The sequence below is a fragment of the Balaenoptera musculus genome, chromosome 7, assembly GCF_009873245.2.
Source record: "Balaenoptera musculus isolate JJ_BM4_2016_0621 chromosome 7, mBalMus1.pri.v3, whole genome shotgun sequence".
Classification (NCBI taxonomy): Eukaryota; Metazoa; Chordata; class Mammalia; order Artiodactyla; family Balaenopteridae; genus Balaenoptera; species Balaenoptera musculus.
In genome coordinates, this window is record NC_045791.1 from 94,851,462 (window position 1) to 94,874,592 (window position 23,131).

Below are 23,131 nucleotides of genomic sequence, written 5' to 3' on the forward strand. Positions count from 1 at the left end.
AAAGACACCAGTTAGCACAGTTATTTTGATAGAAGAGTTTATAAGGAGACATTGACTTTTCCTGTTTTGATTTTTTTCAGTAATAATTGTTTCTTGGTAATTGTTAACAATTAAGTAACACCAGTGCCTGCTAAGTGAAGTGGATGATGCAGGGTGATGCTGAAGCCTGGACTCTGTCCTTCTCTTGGCAGTGCCTGGGAGAGATGGGGAGGGATTGGGGGAGAGAAACAGCCTGGGCTGCCCAGGGCGGCTCTGGGGGCATCTAATGCTGAGCACCCAGACCTCAGAGGGCTGAGCTGGGCTCCTGAACTACTCTGGGAAGGGAAGGACCAGGGATGGCAGAAGAAGTGACCTTCCCATAGTGAACCTACCATCTCCGCCCACTCAGGCATGAGCTTAAAAAAGAGAAAAGAGGTTTGAAATCAGGCCTCCATCAGGCTCCCAGGATTTGCAGCCTCCTCTACCTGTACCCCAACTTCCCCGTCTGTTCTGGTTCCAGGGGTTTAAGCCGGCTGAACGCCCACGCCTCCAATCTCCAAAGAAGCACAACAGAATGAGTTTGAGTGAAAAATCCACTTTAATAATCCAGCTTCAGCTCAGCTGAGAACTTCCCCTCTCAAGTGCAAGAGAAGTCTTTCCAAGAGGCCTCAATCCACGAGGAGGTTATGGCTCAGAGAAGGGAAAAGTTCAAAGAAGCCCTAAAATAGTAGGCAACATGGAATTTGAGATTAGTAGAGACCAGATGGGGGTGCCCCACTGCTCACCGTCCACCAACATGGCCCCAGCTAGAGAGGAAGGCATAGTTGCCTCATGCACACTTGACAACTGCCCCAGGCTTCCCATCCCTGATCCCCTCTCTGACATTTCATTATCCTCTGGGGGCTGATCAGGGCCCCTGTGCCTTGAGAAGAATGGGGACCCTTCTTTTCCTACATGGTAGCACCAAGACAACCAGCCCCATGACGTAGGCCAGCCACTTAGTGATGGTGATGTTGCCCCAGCAACCAATCCAGGCACTAGATGGGGAAGGAGCCCAGTTGCCACGGTGATGGGTGGGGTGGGAGTCACCTTGAAGAGAGTGAGGGTCTGGAGTACTCCTGTGGTGCAGGCTGTCTCCCGGATGGAGTGCATGGCCAGTTGGGGGCTGCCTAAATCCAGCACCCGCAGCCCCAGCCGAGAAGCCAAGATGGGTCCAATGGTGGTCCCGCAGGGCGAGTCATTCCGGACCATGAGATCCTGGGGAGAGGAGGAGAGGTTCATGAGCAACATGAGGTGTGTGTTTATTAAGGCCCAGGAGGAAGTCACCTTAGAACTGCAGGGCTGAAAGGGGTCTGGTACATCGTCCACTTCCACCTGCTCGGAGGGTGAATGTGACCAGCATAAAATCACAAAGCCAACACTAAATGGCAGGCCCAAAGGACAGCAGGTTCTGAATTGGTCCCATTCTCTGCATCTGCATTACCACCACCCTCGTCCAGCTACCATCATATTGCCTCCCACGTAATCCATTCCCCACATGTTGGGCAGAGGGATTTAAAAAATATGTGTATCCTTTACGTCACCTTGTTCCTTAACATGCACCCCTCCCTACCCACACACAAAGAAAAATCACTCAGTAATCTTAGTGGTTTTAAATACATGGCTATTGGCATTTTTAAACTATTTTATTTGTATTCTGGTAAAAAAATAAATAAGAAAATCATAATATGATGTTAGACATCAAGATTTTCCACATAAGGGAAAAGAGAATTACAAAACCAAATAAAGTAAGTAATAACTATTCTTTCTTAAAAAATGAGAATCACAGTATTAACTCATGTTTTTTAAAATACATATATTTTTTCCTAGCCACGTCCATAGAAATGGCTCCAAAGCATTTCCCCACCCCCAATAACAATGAACACTCATGGTGCCGGACTTCGGTCTCTAACATCAGTATCCATCAAAAGCTACCAAGTCTGGGGAGAGAAATGAACAAGATGAGCCTGCAATTTCTTATTGTGCCAAAATGCAAGACAACTTTCCAGAGCCATGACAAAGGCCACAGGAGTTATGTTGAAAGGGCTCCCACTGGTCAAAGTCATGACAATTTGAGCATGAAATAACATGATTACAGTGGACCAGGTTCACACTGAACCAACGAAACTGAACCAATGAAAATCTATGATTCTACATAATGATCATCAAAAAAGGAAAAGAAAAAAAAAAAATCCTCGTATTTGCCAGCATTTGAGGCAGCCATTAAAACACCTCACCTTGAAAAGTGGTTATTTAAGGGAAAGAATAACATTTGCCTTGTCTTTCCAGGAGGAACCATACTTCACAATAACCAAATGGCCCTACTTGATGGGTGAAAGTTCTACTTCACAGAAGAATGACAGCTAATAAACGTAAAAGGAATAAAAGAATGGGGGGGGCATTTTTCAGTAAACTCTAATGAAATTATGGATTTAGGCAAAGATTATCAATTGGTGTTAAAACCAGACACCTTTCTGGTTGATGGGGAACTCATCACTTGTACAGGTTTACTATCCAATCAAAAGAGAAAAACCTCCAGATGGTGGAGGGATTGAGGGCACCCCCCCAAATCCGGTGATCAATCTTATTATCGCTAAGAGTGAATCACCCAGATAATATGTGGATGACACAGCATGAAGAACACACCAGTCACGATGTCTTCTGGCCACAAATGTTTAACTTGAATCCACCGAGCCTTTAGATATGAATTCTAGATTATAGGAGATACAGGGGCTAGAGGCACAAGCTCAATGATGCCAAGAGGAAGCAAATCCAGGAAGGAAATTATAAAGGATGACCGCCTGGTTTCTTCAACAAGTCAATGTTATTTAAAGAAAAAGAAAAAAAGAAAAAGGAGGCGGTGCAGCTTTGCTAGATTAGCAACCAGATATAACCTGTGGTCCTGAACTGGAAACTAAAGTGGGACAAACAACTGTAAAGAATGTTTTGGGGGGCTTCCCTGGTGGCGCAGTGGTTGGGAGTCCGCCTGCCAATGCAGGGGACACAGGTTCGAGCCCTGGTCCGGGAAGATCCCACATGCCACGGAGCAACTAAGCCTGTGCGCCACGGCTACTGAGCCTGCGCTCTAGAGCTTGTGAGTCACGACTGCTGAGCCCGTGTGCCACAACTGCTGAGGCCCGCATGCCTAGAGCTCATGCTCTGCCGCAGGAGAGGCCACCGCAATGAGAAGCCCGCACACCACAACCAAGAGTAGCCCCCGCTCACTGCAACTAGAGAAAGCCCGCAAGCAGCAACGAAGACCCAACACAGCCAAAAATAAATAAATAAATTAAAAAAAAAAAAAAAGAATGTTTTGGGGAAAACTGGGGAGAATTGAAAATGATCTGTACATTAAATGAGATATAAATTTACTGAAACAAAAATTTACTGAAATGGATAAAAGTGAAAAAATAAAGCAAAAGATATATCTAAATATCTAAGAGTGAAAAAATAAAGCAAAAGATGTATCTAAAATGATTTCATTTTTTAAAAGATGTGTGTTAAGTATATACATAGAAAAAAATCTGGAAGAATATACACAAGTCTCTGGGGATTGTTTTATTTTCTCATTTCCATTTATATTTTCTAAAGTATACATGTCCTGCTTCTGCTGTAAGCCATTAAAGAAAAATCCCCTAACATCTTCCTACTGCCTTGGAAGAAAATCCAAACACCCTTCCACAGCCTAGGAGGCCCTGCATGACTGGCCTGGGCAGGCTTCTCCCCAGTCCCCCTGCTGCTCTCACCCTGGCTCCACCACTCTGGCTCTGGCTCCTCCTCGTAGACCAAGCTCACTCCTGTGCCCCTGGGAGCTTTTGCCCTTGTCCCCTCTGGCAGGGATGCTATTCGCTCCTAGCTGCCTTGTTCTCAATACTTAGGTCTCAGCTCAAGTGCCACCTCCTCAGAGAGGCCTTCCTGAGAATGGAACAAGTCAGCTCTACAAGGGGGGCGTGGCACTGTGCAGCAGAGAGAGCCCTAGGCTGGGGATCAGGATTGCAGGGTCCTAGGCCTGACTCACCAGGACCTGCCTGCTATGTCTGTCACTGGACCACCTGAGCCCCAGTCCCTGATATATGTATTATCCTAACATGTGTATTATATATTGCATACCTCCCTCTCTCATTCTCTTCGACTAGATGTGCCATTGACGATGAGTTCCAGGTTTCTCGGCCCTGAACTTCTCTAATGGAAGCCGCCAGGGTGTGTAAGAGAGACACAGAGGAGCTGGGGGTGCTGGGTAGGGAAAAGGCAGGACTAACCCACTATGTGCCATGAGCACACTGTACCTTGAATTCCATTTTACAGGTGTGGAAACTGGAAATCAAGGCGTATTAGGAGATGAGTCCAAGGTCACAGACCAGCACCATGGCAGAACCAGCACTGATCCCAGCTCTGCCTATATCCAAACCCCAATGTTCCTCACTCTACTGGGACACCCCCCCACTAAAGACTATCTACAAGGCTTCCCTCATTGGGGAGCTATCTGCTTGTGCCCCCCCACTCCCTCCATCACCCCTTCCCAGGTAGGGCCCACCCTCACCTGCAGGGGCACCCCGACATTGCTGGCCACCTCTCGGATCAGGGCCTCTGAAACCGCATTTGAGGCGTAGCGTTGCTTGCTGTTCACCTTGATCACAGGGCCCTGGGGAGAGCAAAACCAGGAGTCAAGAGTGAGGCAGAGATGGGTGAGAGGCCCAGAGGGAACAAGATTAGGGCCCGGAACCAGCCAGGCCTCCAAGTCCCCAGGGAGAAGCAGGAGCTCCTCACCTTGTGGAATAAGGGCCGGTGGTTCTCCTCATGCTTGTCCCTGTAAGAGACAGAGAAGGGACGGGGATGGCAAACAGGAGCTGGGCCTGTCAACACCCACCTCTCTCCCACAGCAGACATCACTAATGGATCACAGCATTCTCTCCCGCCCAGCCCGGCAGGACCTGAGAATCACGCTAAACACAGTGCTCCAGGCAGCCTCCAGCTACAGAGGGAGATAGATTTGCAGATAGAACCTATTTGGATTGGTTAGGCACCCATAACTTTGACCCAGCTGAGCCTTGGAGCAGTCAAAATGAAGTCCCCTCTGAACCTCCTGGCAGAATGAGGAGGAAGGGGAAGGGGAGAGGCCGAGGCCCAGGCCCAGGGCTGAGCCCGAAGGCAGGTCACGCTCGGGTCTCCGGCTGTGTGAGGACTGCGTGCCTGGCACGGGAGACTCACAGGTAGTTGGGGTGCACAGCGTGGGCCATGTCTGCGCTGATCATGTAGGACTTGGGGATGGCTTCCTCAAAGGCCGTCAGGTGCTGGGGCGACGCCGAGATCCGCCGCAGCACCAGCTCCGTCAGCAGTGACTGTGCACCCTGTGCGCTCTCCGAGCCCACCTGGCGATAGCAGAGGCCTGGCTCTAGGGGTCCGGGCTCGGGGGCTGGAGCTGGAGGCCAGGCAGAGGGGCCCACGACCCAGACTGGCCCAGGACCCCACTTGACTCAGTGGGTGGGGAATGTGGGCTGTTATCAGCAACCTCCCAACCCTGTGCCACCAAAAAGCTGATGGTGAGCTGGGGCCAAACTGATCCTCGGCCATCTCCGGGGCAGAAATAGCACTTTCCAGTCTACTTCCCTTCTTGGCTCCCTTCCTTCTCCGCTGACCCTCACATCTGGGGCTTAGCACAGGTGCCCCACCTAACTGGTCAATCTTCTTTCACGCGTGTGACAGAGGCTGCTAACTGTCCATGATCCCTTCTATAACAGAACACCCGGGTTGTAGCTGAGCATCGGACCGCCCAGCTAGAGATGACATTCCCAGCTTCCCTTGCAGCTAAACATGGCTATGCCAAGTTCCAGGGAATGCAGGCAGTGATGAATGCCACCTGTGGGTCATGCCCTTAAAAGGATGGGTGGACACTGCCCCTTTGCCCTTTTCTTCCTTCCTAACTCAGTACAGACACGGCAGCAGAAGCTGGACAGCCGCCCTGGACCCTGAGATGGACACCATGTGTTTGGGGCGGCAGAGACCTGTCCTGAACTGCTAACTCTGACCTGTGCGGTTACCTGGAGAGAACTGTGCAGCTGTGCAGGCTCTTCCATGGCATCTAAGCCTGCACCCTAACCCAAGCACACAGGGAGAGGACCCAGCCTGGGCTGAGTCCTGGGGCCACCAGGGTGAAAGGGCAGAGCCCCTGTCCTCGAGCAGCTCACCAAGTGGCACACAGAGAGACGTGGGAGGTGTGGTCACGCTAAGAGCAGATACGTGCTGATCCAGAGGGGACACCAAGCGCTGAGGAAGCACAGGCAGCATCCCACCTGTCTTTGGAGCCTCCAGAATAGCCCTGGCTCACCGTGGCTGCTGGACACGGCTGGCTACAGAAGACTCCCCAGAGGAGACCCTCCCCAGACCCCTTCACGTACCTCTTCGTTGTCGTACAGGGCAATCATGCGCACGTGAGGATCCGCGGCCAGGGAGGCAGGGGATGCGCAGGAATCGATCAAGGCCTAGTTTGGGGAGAGAACCAGAGAATCATCCTCCCCACTCCTCCTTCCATAACTCAGCCCACCAGCACCTCGGGGGTTCACACTCGCCGGCCTGCTTCCCACCGTCATGGCTGGAGTGAAGCGGGCTTGGGCTGTCACTGGCCTGCATCTCGCAGGGCGCTGCCTGGTGAGGGGACATGCAGGGCCCTTTACAATGGGATGGAGAAACCCCTCTCTGAGTGTTCTCCCAAACACAAAGGCAGGAGGATGTGTAAGACGGAGGGGAAGGGCTGAGAATCCTGGAAAGTCAGAAGGACCACACAGATCACGTAAACTAATTGGCCTCAGTGAAAAAGACTGAGGTCCAAAGAGGAGACTGTGATCCGTCAAGGTGCCGTGACTGGCTGGCCGGCTGCACGAGTGGATATGGGTCCCACATCTGGCTCTGGTCTCAGTTACAGCCCAAAGTGTGTCTCCAGGAACAGGATGGGGCACAAAGGAGAGTATGAAAAGGACAGAGGGAGGAACAGGGATGAGACGTGAGGAAGAGAGGGAAGTAACCAGGGTAGAAAGATGGTAGGGAACATCAAGGTGACCAGGAGGAAGAGAGACCACACCACTGAGATCCCAAGGCTCAAAGACAGCTGGATGGGCTTAAGCCAGGGCTTGGCGGGGAAGGCGAGCAGGGAGCAGAGACAGAAGGATGATATTGCCGTATGGGATTCGAGAGCCTTTCCTGTGAAGCAGAGATTAACTTAAAGGAGAAGCAACAGGAGCAGGGTTAGGACAAGACACTGTGATGCCCTAAACAACCTCTCAGCCTTCCCCCTACCTCAGCCCCTGGCCCCAGGCCAGTGCGAGGATGGGGCCAAGAGGAGCGATGCTGACGCTGCAGCATTTAGGCCCCTCCCCATGGTCCACCCTGCACCAGGGGCCTTCTTATGACCCATAGGGCTTGAGGCGGTCCCCCCGCCCCAGTGCTCCTGGGGGTGCCCCGGCTCCTCACCTGCAGGGCACAGAAGCAGCTGTGCAGATTATCCAGCCGAGGGGCAAAGATGAACTCCTCATAGGCACCACCCAGGACCTAGAAAGACAGGACAGTCATCCTGACCTTCATCCCTTCCCCCGGACTCACCCTCTTCTCCCAGCTCCAAAGGGCCTGTGCTTGAGTGAGTCTCCTTGGTTCCTTGTGCAACCTCTCCCAGCCCCTGGCCTAGAGCAAGCATTAGGAGCCCGCTGTGCAGAGCTGAGCAGAGAATGGAGAAGTGCCAGGCTGGAGATGAGGGATGGGAGGGTGGAGGCCCGTAGTTCGTGACCAGTTCCTGTGGGACAGGAAAAGGGAGGGGCTGAACAAGAAAAGAAGAAGGAAAACTAAGAAAATAAACAGAGGAGACCGGATGAGAAACAGAAACAGCGCATGTTCAAACAAGGCCAAGCGTCCAAAGACATAGCAATCTCCTACTGTCGGCAACTGGGAGAGACACAAGGACAGGCTCCAGGAAGAGGAGGGCCACATCCAGGCCTCTTGTCCTTAGAGGTTTGGAGCCAGCACAGGTCAAAGTGGACAGGGACCCCTGTAGCAGAAACTCCTGGGGAATCTGAGGAAAGCTGATGCCCAAACCCCACCCTACACAGTCAAGTAGGCAAGTCTGAAGTGGGAAACCTGCCCTTTTTGAGACCCACTGCCCTGGAAGCAGAGCGGGGTGGTGTTTACTGGGAAAACAGGGATGAGAGTAATTGGGGGACTGGCAGAGATGACGAGCGCTTGAGGGGACATGCTGGGATCCCAGAGGTCCCCACCCACAAGTGCCTGCAGCTGTTCCTCACCGCAGGCTGAGTGTCCGCAAGACACAGCTCCATCTCCAAGATGTCCTCGGAGCTCAGCCCCAGATGGGCACAGAGAAGGGACATGAGCACCGAGTGGTGCCGGTCATCCTGCAGGACAGAAGGATGCTGGGAGGAGGGTCCGCTCCTCCCTCTCTCCCCTTCTCAGAGGACCAGTCTCTTCCCCCCTGCTCACCCCTTCCCATGAGCAGGAGGCTCTTACTACAGCACTGAGAGGGCCTGGCTCAGGAGTCCCCTTCTCCAGCTCCTCCTGGACTGCTGTAGCAAGAATGGGAACCCTGTGGGGAGACACGTGAGGGGGTGTGTGTGGGGAGGACCGGAGGACACAGCAGGGCGGGACACCCCTGAGCTCAGGCATCCCCTGATGGGGAACTGCCCTGGTCCTTCAATTCCCAGCTCGCTCCCCACATGGCAGAGCTGTGAGGGCCCTTGGACATCAGCTGGGTCCCAAGAGTAGAACCTGACAGTGGCCACTGTTAGGTAGTGGTCTCCCAGGTCCCAGCGGGGCCCCTTCCATCAACTGGTGCCACACCCTACCCCTCCCAGTCACCACAGCCTCCACTCCAGCCTCACAGGTGCATCTCCATGTTGGGCCCAAAGTTCTCATTGACGTTTCGCTGCAGATGGATGGCCAGGTGCGGGATGCGAAGAATGGGCTGGTCCACGTGCACCAGCCGCTGCTCCAGCCGGCCTGAGGTAGGGCACTGTGGCCAAACAGGCGGGTCAGCCCAGGGTGCCCTCCCCCAACTGCAGTTGGTTAAATCCCCCACTTCAGCCAGACTGACCAAGGTGGTCCTCTGACCTGGACTGCCCCTACCCCCCTTCCCCGGGGTGCTCTCCACAGGTTCCCTGAAGGAAAGTGACAGTCAATCTTCAGGCGGCTGAAGCTGAGAGCCTCCCAGATCCAACCCCAGTTCCCACCTTGACAATGACACGTCCAGCCAAGGTCAGGTCACGGTCAAACCAGGTGCTCCAGATTCCACCACCATAGGTCTCCACACCAACTTGCTGGAAGCCCACCTGGCTGCGGCGAGACCGCCGTTTCACCTGAGTGGGACGATGGGGAATAAGAATTCAGCGAAGGCCACCCGACGTGATTTGGAGATGAGACAGACGGTTGACAAGCTAAGTGACAGAGAAGGGCCCCAGGTGTGGAGGAAGGGGGTGACAAGTCTTCCTCCCTGCTCACCCCCTGATGCCTCCCGTCCCCAGCACAGCCCCAGTTCCTTACCCGGAGGCAGGGGCTGTCCGTGTGGGCCCCAATGAGGCTGAAACCGTTGCCAGGAACATACTGGCCACCCACAGCAAATGCGATGATGGTAGAGGAGTTCCTGGTCAGGAAGTACTGGGGTGGCGGTTTTGAGTTGGATTAGCCAGCCAGCTGGCGCAGGACTTCGAGCCCCAGCCTAGGTTCCTGCCTCTCCCACCCCACCCTAGTACCTTGCTCTCGGGCTTGATATCCCAGCTCTCCGTCTCCTTGAGTTCATGGAAGCCAGCCTGGAGGAGGCGGTTGCGGCACTCGGCCACAGCTGTAGGGAAAGAACCCTCTCACAGCGATGGAAGCCGGTAGAACATACCGGCCACCACCTGCCTCGGCTGCCCTGGTCACTCACCGTGGAAAGGAGAGGGGCTCCGGTTCACGAACTTGAGGAGTTCCCGGGCCGCTGCTTGCACCGCCTCCTTGCGGGCCCTGCCGCTCATGGCCACCTAGCGGAGGGGGCGCTCAGATTCCTACGAGGTCTAGGACCCCTGATCTATCTAAGCTTCGGGAACTCTCCCAGCCAATCCCCACGAAGTGACCGCTCCAAGGCTCAGACCTCTGCTTCCGCCCCTTTCCCCACCGAGGGACGCAGATGCCAGCCCTCCAGCCAACCAACCAACCCCCAAAGTACCACAACCAGCGCTGCGCTCCCCGCCCGGCTCGTCCCAGACGGCCCGCCCCCGAATCCGAGCTTCAGCCCAGCCCCCCAAGTCCCGCCCCAAGTGCCCGACCAGCTGGAAATCCCGGTCAGTTCCCAAACTCCGAGCTCGCAATCGGGCCCCTAACTCTGGGCCGGCCTGTACCAAGCGCGCGATCCCATCCCGGAACCAAAGCCCTGTTCTCTAGGGAACACTCCACCTCGGTGTCTCGCAGGCCACCCTTTAACAACCCCAGGAAGGTAAGGTCACCCGGCGCCGGACTTTCGGTTTCGTTTAGGGTCGGGCGGAACCCCCACGTCAGCAAGCGCGCTTCTGCGCTTGGGCCTGAGCGGGCGCCTGGCCGGGTCTGCGATCGAAGTTCGTGCGGGGCGAGCGGTGGCCACCTACCTGCATGGCCTTACGCGTGGGCCTGAGTCCACTCGCACGGCCCGCCCCCACTCCCGCCGCCCTCCCCGTCCCGCCCCGCCCCCGCCGCTCGCCCCGCCCGCCCCGCCCCCTCCACGGTGGTAGCGGGCGCCCTCTGCCGACCGGGAGGTGCTAGGACAGCCGGGAACCGCAAGCCCCCGCCCCTCCCCCGGGTCAGGGAGTCCAGGTAAAAACGTCCCTGCTAGCTCACCTGGGCCGACGGGTGCTGTACAAAGTGCTCTCTCTCTCCACAGGCACCCTGGTGATAATAAAAGCAACGTGGCTAATGTTCATGGAGGGTTCACAGTAAGTTTTAGCTTTATGATAAAGCTTAATGTGCTAGCTTGTTTCATCTTCACCACTGCCCTATCAACTTTATATCTTTACTGTCCCATTTTATACGTGACCAAACGGAAATACAGAGACGAGTAACCTGTCCAAGGTGGTAAGTGGCAGAGGTGGGGTTTGGACTCAATTAATTTGATTCCCGGGGCCTGGAATAACCCACTTTCAGACTTTTACTGGGCTTTTTTCTTGGTAAATGTTACGTTACACGGGAGGTCCCTAAGCAACAGAGAAATTAATGACTTGTCCAAGATCACATAGCTGTTTGGATACATCTGGAATTTGACTCTGACATCTGTACTCTTTGCCCTTCTTAAAACGACAGAAAAAGACAAACTCCATATGTTCTTGGAGGCAATTCCCATATTCCTGTGTCAAGAGTGGTAAGTAGCAATTTAAAAAACCCAGGCAGGGACTTCCCTGGTGGCGCAGTGGTTAAGAATCCACCTGCCAATGCAGGGGACATGGGGTTGAGCCCTGGTCCGGGAAGATCCCACATGCTGCGGAGCAACTAAGCCCCTGTGCTACAACTACTGAGCCCACGCGCTACAACTACTGAAGCCCACACACAGCAATGAAGGCCCCACGCAGCCAAAAATAAATTAATGAATAAATAAATTTAAAATAAATAAATAAATAAAACCCCAGACACACACCAGTCAGAAAGGCCATCATCAAAAAATCTACAAACAGTAAATGCTGGAGAGGGTGTGGAGAAAAGGGAACCCTCCTACACTGTTGGTGGGAATGTAAACTGGTACAGACACTATGGAAAACAGCATGGAGGTTCCTTAAAAAAACTAAAAATGGAGCTACCATATGATCCAGCAATCCCACTCCTGGGCATATATCCAGAGAAAACCATAATGCGAAAAGATGCATGCACCCCAGTGTTCATCGCAGCACTATTTACAATAGCCAGGACATGGAAGCAACCTAAATGTCCATCGATGGAGGAATGGATAAAGAAGATGTGGTACATATATACAATGGAATATTACTCAGCCATAAAAAGAACGAAATAATGCCACTTGCAGCGACATGGATGGACCTAGAAATTGTCATACTGAGTGAAGTAAGTCAGACAGCGAAAGACAAATATATGATACCACTTTTATGTGGAATCCAAAAAAATGGTAAAAATGAACTTATTTACAAAACAGAAATAGAGTCACAGATGTAGAAAACAAACTTATGGTTACCAAGGGGGAAGGGGGGGGAGGGACAAATTGGGAGATTGGGATTGACTTATACACACTACTATATATAAAATAGATACCTAAGCAGGACCTACTGTATAACACAGGGAACTCTACTCAATACTCTGTAATGACCTATATGGGAAAAGAATCTAAAAAAGAGTGGATATATGTATATGTATAACTGATTCACTTTGCTGTACAGAAGAAACTAAGACAACATTTTAAATCAACTATCCTCTACTAAAAATTAGTTTAAAAAAAATAAAACCCCAGGCCCCTGCCTAGCCATCGATTCTGATCAGGACTTTGGTGGCCCCTAGACTCAAAACAGGGGCCAACTACCAGGGTTGTTATCAACATTCCAGGGATTACAGGTCAATGGAGCAATCTGCCGTTTATGTACTGGAGTAGGAATGTCAGGGGAGTGGGGAGTAGTTGGAAAGATCCTGCAGCCCTCAATTCAAAGGAGTAGATATTGCAATGGTGTATTCAGGAATATACACACTAGGTGATGGGTTAAATTCATGGCATTCCCTAACCATTCGCTGCAATGCCATTATGTATAAAGTTTCACTGCTGAGTGGAACATGGAGAGAACATTCTTGTTCTCTGAGGAGCCAGAGGCTGGCTGCTGGGGAAGGGACACACTCAAGGACGGTGACAAGAGCTAAAACAGGGATACAAACAGGGGTAAGGGAGAGGGACTTAAAAATCTTTAACATTCTGATCACAAAAAAGGGTACATGTTCACAGCATTGCAAATCAACTATATTTCAATAAAAAAATAAGTGAAAATAAAACTTAATTCAAATAAAAATAAAAGTGCATTGTCTGGTAGTTAAAAAAAGAGTACATGTTAATGTGAGCAATTCAAATATCAACAAAATGCAAAACTTAGAAAGTGAAACTAAATGTTTGAAAAATGGAACAGCCGGTCTTAATAAAAACAAAACCAGGAATTCCCTGACAGTTTAGTGGTTAGGACTCCGCGCTTTCACTGCCAAGGGGGCAGGTTCAAGCGTGCCAAAACAAAAACAAAACAAACAAAAAAAACCCAAATCCTCTTAAGAAACCAGAAATCTACAGCAGACATTAGTAGGGAAATATAAAAGTGTCCCTGTTCAAATCAGAAGCAAGGTACTGATGAGCTATTATCACTGGTAGTCAGTGTGGACCTGCAGTCAGAGCCAGTGTCACAAAACAAACAATTATATATAGAAAAGCACAGTCTGTCACTATTTGTAGATTATTTGATTAGCAAGAAAATAAACAGACAAGCTGTTAGAACTGGAAGAAGGGGTGGCCTGATTGGAAAAATCATCGGCTTTCCTGTACAGTAATCAACCAGAAAATATAATAGTAAAAAGGTCTTATTTACAAGAACAAGAAATACTATTAAATTCCTAGGAATGAGCACATGCATGACCCAATCTCACTGTAACCAGGGAAATGCAAGTTAAAAATGAGATACCATTTTTGATTTGTCAGATTAGCAAAAATGAAAAAGATTGGTAATATCAAATGTTGGAGAAGGCTTGGAGTAATGGAGTATGCTTTTCTACCCAATTTCTGTGGTGTGAACTCTACCCGTGGCTGATTCTAAGCTGCCAACGTGAACTGAATGTGGAGTTGGGAAGGAATGTGGAAAGGTACACCATTGTGTAGATTTCCACCAAACAGATGTAATAGACACAAATAACCTTAGGAACATAGATTTATAGTAAAATAATTAGGAAAGTGATGATTTTTGAGTATTTATTATCTGTTTGTAATATAATTTATTTAATTGTAAGCTTAAATAATTTCATTTTTAATGATTGCTGTGTTTCACAATAGGACCACAAAATTCCTGGAAATTTGACAATCAGTTCTTATGAGCTGGTCCAAGTCGGTTCTACCACACAACTTCACCCATACTCTACACCTTTGTTCCTCAAGTTGTGATTCGTTGACCCGGGAATTTTTCAGAGATTCAGAATCTCAAGGTTTACCCCAGACCTACCGAATCAGAATCTGCATGTTAACAAGATCCCTAGATGATCTGAATTCACATTAAAGTTTGAGACACAGTGTTTCAGAGTACCGTATGGCAGTAAAAAACAATGTGAGGTCAATCTTTATGTATTATCATAGGAAAAAGGACCAAATTTATTGAGTGAAAAAAAAAAGTAATTTCCAGAATAATATTTATAGGACAAGAGTATTTTGGTAAAACTCTCACAGTGAGCTAAATTCCTAGATTTTATATAAATATGTATGTAAATTCATGGAAACGGGTTTGGAAGGAGAGTGGTCATCTCTGGATAAGGAAATGGTATTGGGTATGAAGTGAAGAGTCAAGGGGGGACCTCGGCTATCCAAAAAAATGTCTCTGAGAATCATTCTTGCCCTCAGCCTCCAGAGAAAACCTTCCCTACCAGCCCTTAGTTGGTGTTTACAATGCTACCATTATTCATTTATCTTCTTGGTTTAACAACTATTAAAGTGCAAATGCCTGTGAGTTAACATAGCAGTAGGTTACACATTTCAGTGTGAGTTGATTTGATATGTGGGTCCTTTCTGATCCATCAGTTTATGAGAGAAGGTTCCTAAGTAGTAATTTGTCACATAATGCATTTGGGATACAGAAGACCAAAGCAAAGCTGTAAGGAAGAGAAGGCATGTGGAGTGTGTGTGTGTGTGTGTGTGTGTGTGTGTGTGTGTGTGTGTGTGTGTGTCCTGCCCTGTCTGCTAAAATGGATACAGTGAGGAGCTGAATCACATGATCTTGATTTCCTGATGCCAAGACAGCCCTGGGTATCTCATCGCTGGTAGATATCTTGGTTGTTTCAATAAGTAAATAATTTGCTTCTGGGTAGAATGATAGGGTCTTGCATAACACGGTACAGTTTGTTCTCTTACGTTGTTGTTGGAAGGGTAGTTTAGTTTCCAACACGTGTCTTCTGCTCAGGTCCTGTTTTCCAAGTAAGACTCAGCAGAGTAAGAACTGCAAATCCCAGGATGCCTTGAGATGAGTAGCTCAGGCAATATTATAATTTTCAACCAATCATGTTCTAGGAGGGAGGTTTGAAAAGCATTTTATATAGTTACAAAGAATGAAGTGCCTCTACAGGTACAATTTCCAAGATATATTACTAAGTGAAAAAACAAGGTGGTGCAGAATAGCTGTTATGGTATGTTGTCATTTGTGAGTATAAATACACAGATACACACATATTCTTATGTGTTTAATGTATGTCAGGAGCCACAAAAAATGGTAACTGACTCTGGAAAGGAGAAATGGGGTAGCTGAGGGCTGGGGAGGTGGGTAGAAGAAACACTTCCTTTATCCTATAAAAAGGATTCCTATGAATCCTTTTGCACTTTTTGAATTTTTTTCCTATGTGTGTACGTAGAAAAACTTTAAAAAACTAAATAAGTAAAAACTAAATAAAAAGTTTTGAAAACTAAAACTTTAAAATACTAAACTAAAAAGTAACAGGTGGAAAGATGATCTTTAAATACTTTCTGTGACCATCATTTTTGTTTTCTTCTGTACCCTGATTGAGTTGGTAAGCATTTGTTGGTTAGCATTTAACCCTAAAGGCTTCAGTTTAAAAATACCTACTTAGGGGGTTCCCAGGAACTGAGATCCCACAAGCGTGCCGCATGGCCAAAAATAAAAAATAAAAAACCCCACTTAAAGCTGTATTATCGGGACTTCCCTGGTAGTCCAGTGCTTAAGACTCCGTGCTCCCAATGCAGGGGGCCTGGGTTTGATCCCTGGTCAGGGAACTAGATCCCACATGCCGCAACTAAGACCCGGCGCAGACAAATAAATAAATTTTTTAAAAAAGTTACATTGTTTATTTTTTAAAAAATCCATATTATCCTCTGATATAGAAATTGTGTCGTTTGTGTTGGATGGAATGTTTCTTTTGATATTGATATTTTAAACAAAAAGTAAACTGCGAATGAGGTAGGGAAACCCTCAGAAAAAGGTACCCAACTCTATTAATTCCTCACCTACACAAGAACTACAAAGTATTGATCCTACCTCTTCCCTGTTCCTCACTCTTCTCGTCTCCACTCCCCTCCGACCCATCATAACTCATCTGTTCCATCTATAATCACTCCTTTGCGCACACGTCCACGTTCCTTGCTTGCTCTAGGTTTGCTTACTTGTCTGGCGAAAACCCAAACCCTGACAGCAACCAGCTCCCCATGCCTCATGTCTGCACCTGGCCCATGGTAGATATACAATGAATATTTATTGAATGGATGAAATTTTTTAAAGTGATTGTTATTTGTGAGAAATGGCCCTCGTAGAATACTCCCCAGCAATAAAAAGGAACAAACTATTGATAACCGCAGCAACTTGGATGGATCTCATAGGCATTATGCTAAGTGAAGAAAATGACAAAATTATAGACGTGGAGAACAGAGGAGTGGTTGCCAAGGGCCAGGGAAGGTGGGGGAAGGGATGGGTGTGACTCTAAAAGAGCAGCGCAGGGAACATCTTTATGGTGGTGGAATGGTTCTGTATCTTGATTTTTTTTAAAACTCTTTTTAGATCAGACTATTTTTTACAAATATTTATTTATTTATTTATTTGGTTGCACTGGGTCTTAGTTGAGGCAGGCGGGCTCCTTAGTTGTGGCATGTGAACTCTTAGTTGCAGCATGCATGCGGGATCCAGTTCCCTGAGCAGGAATCGAACCCGGGCCCCGTGCATTGGGAGTGCGGAGTCTTAACCACTGTGCCACCGGGGAAGTCCCTGTATCTTGATTATAATAGTGGTTGCGTGACTACGCATGTGATAAAGTTAGGGATGCCTGTTAAAACACAGGACACCCAGGTAAGTTTGAATTTCAGATAAACAAAGTATAATTTCTTAATATAAGTGTGTCCCAAATATTGCATGGGATATACTTACACTAAAACCAAAATTTAACTGAGTGTCCTTTATTTTTATTTGCTAAGTCTGACAATCCTGGATAACATGGCATAGAACTGTACACACACATTTCACCAATGTCACTGGCCTGGTTGTGATACTGTACTGTAGTTGTGTAAGATGTAACCATTGGGGGAAACCAGGTGAAGGGTACACAGGACCTCTCTGTACTATTTTTGCAACCTCCTGTGAATGTATAATTATTTCAAGATAAAAAGTTGTTTTTTTTTTTTTTAAAGGCCCTCAAAAGAAAACCAACTGTTCCTGTGATAAAAACAAAGAGATATAGGGAAGTGCTGGTGATTAACCTTGGGAGTTTTATGGAGCATTGTAAAACCAGCATGTCACATAGGTCTTAAGATGTTTCCCTCTCAAATGTCAATGACCTTGTGTAGTTATTGACAGTATAACAAAGTGGTTAAGCACGTGGGCTCAGGATCAGACACCCCTGGGTTTAAGTTCTGGCTCCTTCATTGACTGGCCATTTGCAGTGCTGTGACGGAGCCAGCTCACACTCTCACCCCTTCCAACTCCACATTCAGTGACTTCAGGCTGGTGGCTTGAGACCGGCCTGGGAGTATTTACACCACCGCAACTGGCACATCCTACAAATCAGGGCTTTGTTCTTTTCCTCCAGAGAGCTGACTGTTAAACATTTACCATCATACCACAGACATTGAGCCTCAGTTTCCTCACCTGTAAAATGGGGGAAGATAACAGTAATAACCTTATAATGCTAGGAGGATTAAATGACATAATGCATGTGAAGTGCTTATCATTGTTTGTCAAATAATAAATGATCAGTAAATGTTAGCTATGATTACACACTACTATATAGAAAATAGGTAAACAACAAGGACCTACTGTATAGCACAGGGAACTATATTCAATATCTTGTAATAACCTATAATGGGAAAGAATCTGAGAAAGAATATATATATATATATATATATATATCTGAATCACTTTGCTGTACACCTGAAACTTAACACAACATAGTAAATTAACTATACTTCAATTAAAAAAAAAAGGTTAAGAAAAAGTTAGCTATTATCATCTCTGAATCTTATCTCTCATATTAAACTGTGAGTAACTTGAGGGCAGGTTTATGCCTTACTTTGATACCTTTAGTGATTGGCACAGGGCCTGAAACACAGTTAGTGCTAAACAAATGTTTAGGAAATTAATGAATAAACCACAAGTAGTAATGACTTGAGGGGCTACACCTCCAGAAAATGCACATTTCATCAGAGGTGTTTTAGGGCACACTTCTTGATCTTTAATCTTGGAGGTTTCAGGCCCTGTAGCAGGCAGCTGGGGAGTTCTGGGGAGCACTCACACCCCCAAGGCTAGTGGCTGCCCTTGCAGGCCTGGCCCTGATCTCCTAATGTGCCCCTGCAAAGCCGGCTCATGCCCCCAGGTGGCAGGGAAAGACCCTCACCTCATCTTCTAGGAGCCAAGATGGGGCGCTTCTGGCTCCAAACCTCTCTGACTAGAGGTCATTTAATCCTCGCTGGATTTGTCCTGTTTATTTTGGTGAACAGGGCTGTTTAATTTCAGTTCGTATTTCTAGGTGTGCCTGCTCATTTTTCTTCCCTATTATGTACTCTTTGCAAGCACTTGGGTTTGAGTAAATATGTCTATAAAGATCCAGGGACTGGCTTATTCTTTGTCTGGTATTTTAATGGCCTTTAAACAGTGTCTGCTCAGGTAAGCATTTTATAGATGAATCGAAAGTTAGAGAATTCTGTTCTCAGTGGCTACTGACTCCTTCCAAGCTGACAGCTGGCCACCAGCAGCCTCTGAATCACGGCTTTTCATCAGTAATAAAGTATCAAAAGCCGACACCCATCTCTGGACAGAGAAACCAACCAACACTGGTCAGCCAGATACGGGACCTGGGGACCATGGTAGGTATTTCCACTCCACAGCAGTGTTTAGGATAAGAATACCTAGAGTGCTTTTTAAAGTGCAGATTCACGAGCCCCACACTTGAAAATTCTTCTTCAGAAGATTTGCACGAAGGCCCAGGGGATGTGCATTTTTAACCATGCTGCAAATAATTCTATCTTTAGACCATTCTGAGAAACACTAATCTAGATTCCCCAAACCACGAGTGCCAATGGGTGGGCTCCCCTTGAGCTCAGTGCCCTCTTGTGGGGTGACACGGAGAGAAGTTAGGGAGCTAGATTGGGCTGTTTGGAGCATTTCCTTTTTTTTGGCCTCGCTGTGTGGCTTTCAGGACCTTAGTTCCCCAACCAGAGATTGAACCTGCGCCCTCAGCAGTGAGAGTGTGGAGTCCTAACCACTGGACCGCCAGGGAATTCCCTGTGTGGAGTATTTCCATCACCACTTAGCACACTGTTCTGCCAAAGTTAACCAAGAGGATGATGAATATGTTCCGGTGAGCCACTTGCTCAGGGTCTAAGTTGTCAGCAACTTGAGGACAGGAACGAAGTCTTGTTCATCTTTTTATCCCCCCAGTCCCCGAGCCAGTGCATGGCTCACAGCTGGGTGCTCTGCGCTGGCTGGGACCTTCCCGCAGGAGAATACAGGCCTAGAACGCAGCCCTGGTTACCTCAGGGTAGCCTGGGAGCCAGTTGTCGGGAATGGACGTGGCGGAGAGGCTGAGCGCCGTGGTCACCTGCTGGCCTCCTCCCGAGCTGAGCCCGGGTCTGTCAGAGGCTGAATGGGCACCACCAGCCCCTCCCCTGCCTTGACCCCTCTGCTCTGAACTGCAGGGTCCTGGTCTATCCCACAGGGCCCATTATGATATCATCAATGCAATTTGAAACAGTAAGGTCCTCACAGCACCCAAGGGTCAGTCTAGCCTACTGTGGCCAAGGGTCTAAATGATGACCCTTGACCTGGGGAAGGCTGTCCTGTATTCCAGGAGGCTACAGAGGTCTGTTTCCCCTGCTCAGACTGTGAGCTCCAGGAGGGCACAGCCCACGTCGGCCTTGTTCATGCTGAGTCCTTAGTGTCTAGCACAGTGCCTGACAAGTAGTAAGTGCTCAAAGGTTTTTTTGGGTGCATGAGTACATGAATGAGAGGCTTGGCTGGCTCCAGCCATCCATTCGTTTATTCATTTGACAAATATGTTTTGTGCACCTGTTGCGGGTCAGGCTCTTGTCGATCTGAATAAAACTCCTTTTCTGTCCCGAGGAGCTCCCAGCCTGGTGGTGGGATGCCAGAGACACATCCTTTGTGTAATGGTCCCTGACAAGGGCTCTATCCGAGGTCTAACGGAGGTGGGGTTGCAGGGAGGAGCACACAATGGCAACGACAGGCTCTTAAGCCAGAGAAATGGTACGTGGTCTGGCAGGATTTTCCCCGGCCTGGGTAGGCGAGCCCCATCGGCCCCAGGGCTCTGCCCGTGCGGACGACCAGGCTGCTTGTTTCTGCTAATACTGCAGCAGGGTGCATCTATAGAAGCAATCTATAGCACACCATTTACAGCCATAACGAAAACACAAAAATCAATCCCCAGCGCTCACTCCCATCAACAAACGTGCTTGCAGGGCCTTGTGAGTGTGGCACACAGCTTTAAGGTGCCACGGGAGATACGGGGATGAAAAAGTGAGGACTCTGACACAGGGGACTTTGAATCTCCCTGGGGAGACAGGACACATGGAAATGAGATGATCAGTCACACAGAGCGAAAGAGTGTATGTCAAGTAGTGAATGCAGGTTCTGGAACTGCACTGCCCAATACACTAGCCACCAGCCGCCTGAGCAGCTTGAAATGTGGTTAGTCCGAATTGAGAGGTGTTGTACATATAAAATAATGTATACATCAGATTATGACAAAATATTCATATATCTCAATTTTTGACCATTGCTTACATGTTGAAATAATAATATTTTGGATACATTGGGTTAAATATATTGATCTCACTTGTTTCTTTTACCGTTTTAAAAGGTGGCTACTAGAACATTTGAAATGACATATGTGGCTCCCGGTTACATTTCTGTTGGACAGCACTGGTCTAGGAGTTGAGGGGACCCAGCGAGGGCCCAATAGCCTGTGCTACTACAGTTGGGAAGAATTCTGAGGAAATGGAACAATTAGGAGCAAGCAACAGAACACTGAGGAAGGATGTGGGAAGACATTTGAGAAGTTTGATCATGAAGGGAAGGAGGGGAGATGGCAGCTTAAGGAGGCAACAGAGTCCCAGGAACCATGTACACATCACCGACCCAGCCCGTCCTCCCGTTCCTGACGTCTTCCAAAAATATGGTGGTACCTCCAGTCACCCTCCCATGCAATGACTCTGGAGGAAGGCTCCTTCCTCTCAATCCTGGACAATGGGGAGTTGGCCTGTGAGCTGGGTTTAGATGCTAAGTATTGACTGATTCTCAGCCCCGGAGAAAGGGAAGTGGTGGGGGAAGGGAAGGGAGCTCAGGGACCCCCGTGCTGTTGGAGCTAGGAGTTTGGTCAGTGTTTGAAATGGGGAGGACTTCTCAGAGGAGCAGAGTGGGAGGAGGAAGTCAGCCCTCAAACCTGGCCAGACAAAGCATCCACTGTGGACACATTTCATCAGGAGAAATCAGGCAGCCTGGATCTGATGTTCCTGCCTCTGCCCTCCCACTCAGCCACACGGAGAAGCCGTAAACACTCAGATACAAGGATTAACTCTGCGTGTGGTGTCTGGGACATTGTGAACAACTCTTGGTAGCTGTGTTAAAATTGATCTTTCTAACCCCCAGCACCTAGGATGTGGGGCCTGTTACACAGCCAGTGTTCAATAAATATCGATGGATGGAGAGGAAGGAGGAGGAAGAGGAAGGAAGAGAGGGAGGCCCTGGGCCCACAAGCTTTGAGAGACAGTGTATGTCCAGGCTTGTAGCCTTCCTGGGTAAAACTCTGCTCCTAGTCTCTTATCCTATTAAGTACTTTTTAAAAGCCTCTTATGGCCTCTGAAAAAGGAAAGATAATGTGAAGAATTCCAGGAGGGTTGGACGAGCCTGTACCGGGCTGGGGGTGGCTGAGTTAGTTCCTGGACCAGCAAAGGAAAGACTCCCGAAGCACATCAGAAGCCTGCAGTTTTCCGATATGGCCACTGGAGGGCACTTCAACCAAGTAATACCAGCTCTCCTCCACCTCTCTTGTCCTTGGAGAGCCCAGATTTCAACAAAAGTTTAAAAATCATCACAATAATGATAGCTGTCCTGGTTGAATATCCAATAAGGGGCTAAACGCCTTAAACATATATCATCTCATTTAATATTCACTACAATTGTGAATTATTTTAGCTATTTAGGAAAAACTGAGGCTTAAAGGAGCCGAAGAATTTACTGAAAACCCCCTAGCTAAATACAATTTGGGAGTAAGAACCTGAAACCAAGCCCGTGGGCACCGACCATAAACAATGAACACACAAGAAGCTGAAAAGGAGACTGGATAGAAGCAGAGAGTCTGCTACACAAATATTGTTACTGAACAACTTACACATATATGAAATTGGAAGACGGCTTACAGATAATTTGTACGTTTCATACAGTAATGTTTCTTTTCTTCCCCCGAAATGATGTAATTAAATAAATGAAGTGTTTCACAATTCATGGTGTCTTAACTTGGAGGAAATAAAGTCATTGTAATACAAGGCAGGAAAAGATATTTTCGTTTAACACTTAAATAGCACTTACCATGTACCCAGAACTGTTCTCAGCACTCTATGTAAAGTAACTCAATCCTCGTAGCCACCCTCTGAGGGATGCACTATTATGATCCCCATTTACAGATGAGGAAATGGAGACTTGGAGAGGGAAGCAACCTGCTCAAGGTCACATGGCTGGTGTGAGGCAGACCTGGGGTTAGGGGCCCAGGCAATCTCTGGAATTTGGGAAACCGGGCTGAAGCTGGCCCTTGAGAGGGGCGAGGGTAAGAGTTTCAAAGGAAGAAGTGCACTGTGGAGATGAGGGTATTCCAGACAGAGGGAATTAGCATGGGCAAAGGCTCTGAGGAGGTGGGAAAAGACGAGGTGAGGAATCAGGATCGT

At 48.3% G+C, this 23,131-nt stretch overlaps 1 protein-coding gene and 1 long non-coding RNA gene across 4 annotated transcripts; one reads left to right on the forward strand and one right to left on the reverse strand.

Annotated features, from left to right (window-relative positions):
• Window positions 1-554: 554 nt before the first annotated feature.
• LOC118898300 (aspartyl aminopeptidase) lies at window positions 555-10,684 on the reverse strand. 3 transcript variants are annotated; one of them, XM_036858512.1, is made up of 15 exons: window positions 10,629-10,684; window positions 9,935-10,028; window positions 9,762-9,850; window positions 9,553-9,666; window positions 9,243-9,368; window positions 8,895-9,025; window positions 8,524-8,599; window positions 8,304-8,411; window positions 7,483-7,560; window positions 6,414-6,497; window positions 5,227-5,387; window positions 4,786-4,825; window positions 4,559-4,660; window positions 1,069-1,236; window positions 555-698 (listed from the first exon to the last, which is right to left on the reverse strand). In XM_036858512.1, the coding sequence occupies exons 1-15, from the start codon at window positions 10,632-10,634 to the stop codon at window positions 648-650; spliced, it is 1,428 nt and encodes a 475-aa protein (XP_036714407.1). In that variant the 5' UTR covers window positions 10,635-10,684; the 3' UTR covers window positions 555-647. The 3 variants fall into 3 exon arrangements, with proteins under 3 accessions (XP_036714407.1, XP_036714409.1, XP_036714408.1); XM_036858514.1 differs by lacking the exon at window positions 10,629-10,684 and adding an exon at window positions 10,441-10,601; XM_036858513.1 differs by lacking the exon at window positions 10,629-10,684 and adding an exon at window positions 10,491-10,598.
• LOC118898301 lies at window positions 10,303-22,648 on the forward strand. The gene is made up of 3 exons (XR_005020660.1): window positions 10,303-10,480; window positions 10,901-10,952; window positions 21,052-22,648. It is a non-coding gene; the product is annotated as an uncharacterized LOC118898301 (long non-coding RNA).
• Window positions 22,649-23,131: the final 483 nt, after the last annotated feature.

Coding starts and splice junctions, on each gene's coding strand:
- LOC118898300 (XM_036858512.1), bottom strand. Junction 6,498..7,482: donor GCTGCTTCTGTGCCCTGCAG/GTGAGGAGCCGG, acceptor TCCCCAAACTAG/GCCTTGATCGATTCCTGCGC. Junction 5,388..6,413: donor CCCTGTACGACAACGAAGAG/GTACGTGAAGGG, acceptor TGCTATCGCCAG/GTGGGCTCGGAGAGCGCACA.